Here is a 6,000-nt window from a genome sequence, read left to right as displayed (position 1 = left end):
TTGTAATTTTTTTTTTTTGTAAATTTTCGGATTTTCTGATCCAAACACATAAAAACACTTCAAAACACACTAAAAACACTTAAAAACAGTGAGAAACAACATTATAAGTGATAGGTGATAAAATCCCACGAAAATCATGTAAAATCATACAAAAACACTTGTTTACCCCCCCACACTTAAATCAAACATTGTCCTCAATGTTTCAAGCATAGACTCACACAAATAACAAACAAACAAACAAAACAACATCTAACAACCTAACATGGCAGAAACAAAATCAACAACAAAGAGAAGAGTTTAGGAACGCAAATCTGGAATTGGAGTGCTTTCTCGGTCTTCCTTTGTTGAATGCATGGGTTGCCTCCCAAGTAGCGCTTGCTTTAACGTCGTACAGCCGGACGAATACGCCATGCTAGGCTTCACTAGTAGTACCCACGGCATGGAGGGGTACATCATCCACCACATGCTCCTCGAAGTTGTCGTAGTAAGGCTTTAAACAGTGTCCATTCACTTTAAATTCATGTCCCGTCTTCAAGCTTTGAATTTGGACTGCACCATGAGGAAAGACATTAGTAATAACAAAAGGACCTATCCATTTAGAACGTAACTTACCTGGGAACAAGCGAAGGCAAGAATTGAAAAGTAACATTTTCTGCCCTATTGAGAATGTCTTGCTCCGAATCATCCTGTCATGGTAAGCCTTTGTTTTCTCTTTGTAAATGCGCGCGTTCTCATAAGCCTCATTCCTTATCTCCTCCAGCTCATTCAATTGAAGCTTCCTATGAACTCCAGCAACATCAATGTCCATATTGAATGTCTTTACGGCCCAATGTGCTTTATGCTCCAATTCAACGGGAAGATGGCATGGTTTCCCATAAATGAGCCGAAATGGAGACATTCCAATTGGTGTTTTGTAGGCGGTACGATATGCCCACAACGCGTCATTCAAACGCAAGCTCCAATCCTTCCGAGTTGGCCCAACAGTCTTTTCTAAAATCTGCTTGATTTCTCGATTAGAAACCTCGGCTTGCCCACTTGTTTGAGGATGATAAGGTGTTGCCACCTTATGTGTGACATTGTACTTCTTGAGCAACGCCTCTATGGTCCGATTACAAAAGTGAGAGCCTCCATCACTTATAAGAACCCTTGGCATTCCAAATCTTGCAAATATGTTAGTTTTCACAAATTCTGCAACCACTTTGGAATCATTAGTACGAGTGGCTTTAGCTTCCACCCATTTCGAAACATAATCAACCGCAAGTAAAATATAAACACAACCATAAGATGAAGGAAAAGGACCCATAAAATCAATGCCCCAAACATCAAAGATTTCGACAGAAAAGATGGGATGTTGCGGCATTTGGTCTTTGGCACCTATATTGCCCGTCCTTTGACAACGATCACAAGTCACACAAAAAGTTCTAGCATCCTTAAATATAGTAGGCCAATAAAATCCACATTCTAAAACTTTATGTGCTGTTCTTTGAGTGCCGAAATGACCCCCCACATGCATAAGTGTGACAGAAAGTTAAAATTGAATTAAACTCCGTTTCATGAACACACCTACGTAAAATCTGATCAGGGCAATATTTCCACAAATATGGGTCATCCCACACATAAAAACGTGCATCCTTTTTAAGTTTATCACTTTGTTGCTTGTTTAGGGTGCTTGGAACTTGTTTAGACACTAAATAGTTCACTAAATCGGCATACCATGGTGCACTTACCTCGATGGACAACAACTGCTCATCTGGGAATGTCTCTGGGATAGGCACGGCATCCTCCTCATGCACCAAACGGCTTAAGTGGTCAGCCACCACGTTTTCACTTCCTTTCTTGTCCCGGATTTCGATGTCGAACTCTTGAAGTAGGAGCATCCAACGAATAAGTCTTGGTTTGGCCTCCTTCTTCGTAAGTAAGTACTTCAATGCTGCATGATCAGAATAGATTATCACTTTAGTACCATGTAAATAAGAACGAAACTTATCTAAAGCAAAAACAACAGCAAGAAGTTCTTTTTCCGTTGTGGAGTAGTTCAATTGAGCATCATTTAGGGTCCGAGATGCATAGTATATGACATGCGGCTGCTTGTTCTTCCGTTGGCCTAAAACAGCTCCTAATGCATAATCTGAGGCATCACACATAAGCTCAAAAGGAAGGCTCCAATCTGGTGGAACTATGATAGGGGCCGAAGTAAGCATCTCCTTTAGGTGTTTGAAGGTCTTCTCACATTCCTCGTCGAACTTGAATGGCACCTCTTTTTGGAGAAGTCGGCATAGGGGTTGGGAAATCTTAGAAAAGTCTTTGATGAATCGCCTATAAAATCCTGCATGTCCAAGAAAAGAACGAACCTCTCTAACCGAAGTAGGAGAGGGTAAGTAGCGTACAAGATCTATTTTGGATTTATCCACTTCAATACCCTTGGCCGAAATAATATGTCCTAGAACTATTCCTTGTTTTACCATAAAATGACATTTTTCCCAATTTAAAACAAGGTTAGTTTCAATGCATCGTTTTAAGATTAATGTGAGATTATCTAAACAATCATCAAACGAATCACCAAACACGCTAAAATCATCCATGAAAATTTCAATAATCTTTTCTACAAAATCTGAAAAGATACTTATCTTTGGAAGGTGGCTGGTGCATTACATAAACCAAATAGCATTCGACGATAAGCAAAGTACCAAATGGACAAGTAAAAGTAGTCTTTTCTTGATCATCTGGAGCTATAACAATTTGATTATATCCCGAATAACCATCAAGAAAACAATAAAAAGAATGACCGGCTAACCTTTCAAGCATTTGATCAATGAATGGCAAAGGGAAGTGATCTTTCCTTGTGGTGGCGTTAAGCTTCCTATAGTCAATGCACACTCTCCAACCTGTTTGGATACGAGTTGGCACAAGCTCATTCTCGGCATTCTTCACCACAGTCACTCCGGATTTCTTGGGCACAACTTGAACCGATGAAACCCAACGGCTATCCGAGATAGGATAGATCACCCCACAATCTAGAAGCTTGATAATCTCCTTTTTCACAACTTCCATCATTGGAGGGTTGAGTCGGCGTTGAGCCTCTCTAGTTGGTTTAGCCCCCTCATCTAGAAGTATGTGATGCATGCAAGTTGTAGGACTAATACCCTTGATGTCGGCCAAGGTCCATCCTATGGCCGTTTTGTGCTCTTTCAACACCCGAATCAATTTCTCCTCCTCCATTGACGTGAGGGATAAGGAAACTATGACGGGCAACGTCTCATTCTCTCCCAAATAGACATACTTCAACTGATCCGGCAATGGTTTAAGCTCAAGAATGGGTGCCTGAATCACTAAAGGTAACAACTTGTTAGTAGAAACAGGAATTGGAATTGGGTTTGGAGGCTTACCAAAGTGGTGTGGCAACGACTCAAGGGCAGCAACCATCTCGGCCTCATCTTCACATGTAGGCACGGCATGGAATTCCACATGCATGCCGTGGGTTTTATCCTCTCCTACCCCTTCGGTTTTAAGTCTCATTCCTTTGGTAATGGTCGTTTCAAGGGGATCCCTCTCCAAGGAGTCAAGATAATCCTGCGCCAATGAATCAAATATATCAATAGAAAAATAAGAATGATCATCTTTAGGGTATTTTATAGTTTCAGAAAGATTGAAATCAATAACTTCCCCATCAAATTCCATTGATAATGTCCCCTTGAACACGTCTATCTTGGTGCGGGCCGTTTTCATGAAAAGTCTCCCAAGGAGGATCAGCAATGGGGTAGAATGGGCCGAATCTTCCATGTCAAGCACATAGAAGTCCGCTGGGAAAATTAAATTGTTAACCTGCACCAAAACATCTTCCAAAACTCCTTTTGGATATGCATTAGAACGATCGGCTAATTGAATAATCACACCATCATTTTTAAGCTCTCCTAAGTTCATAGATGCATAAATTGAATAAGGCATGACATTAATTGACGCTCCTAAGTCTAACATAGCATGTTCAAACTTAGTATTTCCAATAACACAAGGAATTGTAAAACTACCCGGATCTTTGCATTTAGGTGGTAGTTTCCTTTGTAGCACTGCAGACACGTTCTCACTTACCTGGACCACCTCCTTGTTTGAAATCCTCTTCCTCGTTGTGCAAAGCTCTTTTAAGAACTTGGCATACTTAGGGACTTGCTTGATTGCATCAAGGAGCGGAATGTTGACTTGAACTTTCCTAAAGGTTTCCAGAATGTCCTTTTCACTCTCCTCCTTCTTTGATTGCCTAAACCTGCTAGGAAAGGGCACGTTTAGCGAATAGAACTTGACAAAGTCAAATTTGGACTTACCTTAGGTGTGTTGGACGGTTTTGGCACAATAGGGGGTTGCGGCAAAGTTTCTTTCACCCTTGCCGTGGTCTTCTTTGCTTATTCCTCCTCTTCTTGCAGCAACACGTCATCTTCTTGACTTGTTTTGGACGGGCTTGGGGTGGTTCCGACCTCCTTACCACTTCTCAACATGATTGCCTTGGCAGATTCGAATCCTCCCTTTGGATTGACAATGGTTGAGCTAGGGAGCTTGCCTTGGTCTCGGAATTGTCCTACAAACTCCGCAATCTGCCCAATTTGTTTCTCTAAGTGATCCACCCTTTTGTCTTGGTTTTGCATGGCTTTGGTTTGATTCTCTTGCCCTTGAGACAAATTGGTAAGTAACTTAAGAAGTGTTTCATTGTCCAACGACGTACCTTGATTGTTTTGGGCAGGTTGTGCTTGGTTTGGATTGGGGCCGAATGGCTTGGTGTAGAACCCCGGGGGTTGTTGTCTAAAGCCTCCTTGTTGTTGAGGTTGTTGAGGATCTCTCCATTTGAAGTTTGGATGGTCTCTCCAACCCGAATTGTATGTGTTGGAATATGGATCATTCCTTGGTTGATTGTGGCTTGGAAATCCAATGGCATTTGCACTCTCCCATCCCCCATTCTCAATCAATTGAGGGCACCTTTCCGAAGGGTGTCCTTGGATAGAACATACACCACATACAATCGGTCCTTGTATCTTCATTCCTTCGGCCATCTGAGACACAATAGAAGTAAGATTAGCTAACTGAGATTGAATATCGGATTGAGAACTTACCTCATTCAAGTGTTGCCGTGGGGGGTCCCTTTGCCCAAGACTTTCATATTGTTGTGCATTTAGAGCACGGTTTGCAATTAGGGTCTTGGCTGCCATAGGAGTTTTGTCCACCAATGCACCTCCCGCCGAAGCATCGAGCATTTGCCTTTCAATGGGAAGAAGGCCCTCATAGAAGTATTGAAGGAGAAGCTCCTCCTTCATTTGATGTTGAGGACATGATGCAACAAGGGCTTTAAAACGCTCGTAGTATGCCGGAAAAGATTCTCCTTGACTTTGTTGGATTCCGCTAATTTTCTTCCTCAAGAGAATGACTCTTGAAGTAGGGAAGAACTTCTCCAAGAAAGCTCTCTTCATGCTCTCCCAAGAAGTAACGGTCCCGGGTGCCAATTCATAAAGCCAATCCTTAGCCTTTTCCACAAGAGAGAATGGAAAAGCTTTCATCTTCAAAATATTCCCATCAACGTTAATGGGTGTCATGCTTGAGCATACAACTTCAAACTCCTTCAAATGCTTGTTTGGATCTTCCATGGACAGCCCATGGTACTTGGGAATATGATGCAGCAAGCTTGACTTCAATTCGAACTCATCGGTCTTGCCTTGGGCCGCCCTAGGATATTGAATGCATAATGGCATGGCATTATCTAATCTCGAGGCAGAAAGCTTCTTGATTGTTCGATTCTCTATCGCCATGACCTGTTCTTCTTCCTCCACTTCTTCTTCTTCAGATTCGGCCTCAGAACTAGAACTAGGTAGATTAGGTTCTGGTTGCTTCCTCTTTCTTCTCAAAGTTCATTCAAAATCGTCGTCAAACTCCAAGATATTCTCACGAACGGGATGAGAACTACGAGTCATACACTTGTACCTAGAACAATGAAGCAAAAGAATTTAGCAACTCTCTTAGAAG

The 6,000-nt window shown here is 41.9% G+C and overlaps 1 protein-coding gene across 1 annotated transcript; it reads right to left on the bottom strand.

Moving 5' to 3' along the window:
- Positions 1–412: 412 nt before the first annotated feature.
- Positions 413–1,153, bottom strand: LOC148693397 (uncharacterized). Its single transcript, XM_088677669.1, has one exon. It carries the CDS (start codon positions 1,151–1,153, stop codon positions 413–415), a length of 741 nt encoding a protein of 246 aa, XP_088533795.1.
- Positions 1,154–6,000: the final 4,847 nt, after the last annotated feature.

Source organism: Pyrus communis, chromosome 10 (assembly GCF_041283825.1).
Source record: "Pyrus communis isolate YQ-2024b chromosome 10, ASM4128382v1, whole genome shotgun sequence".
NCBI classification, from domain to species: Eukaryota; Viridiplantae; Streptophyta; class Magnoliopsida; order Rosales; family Rosaceae; genus Pyrus; species Pyrus communis.
This window is presented reverse-complemented; position numbering and strand designations above follow the sequence as displayed.

Coding starts and splice junctions, on each gene's coding strand:
- LOC148693397 (XM_088677669.1), bottom strand. CDS start 1,153: ATGCCAAGGGTTCTTATAAGTGATGGAGGCTCTCACTTTTGTAATCGG.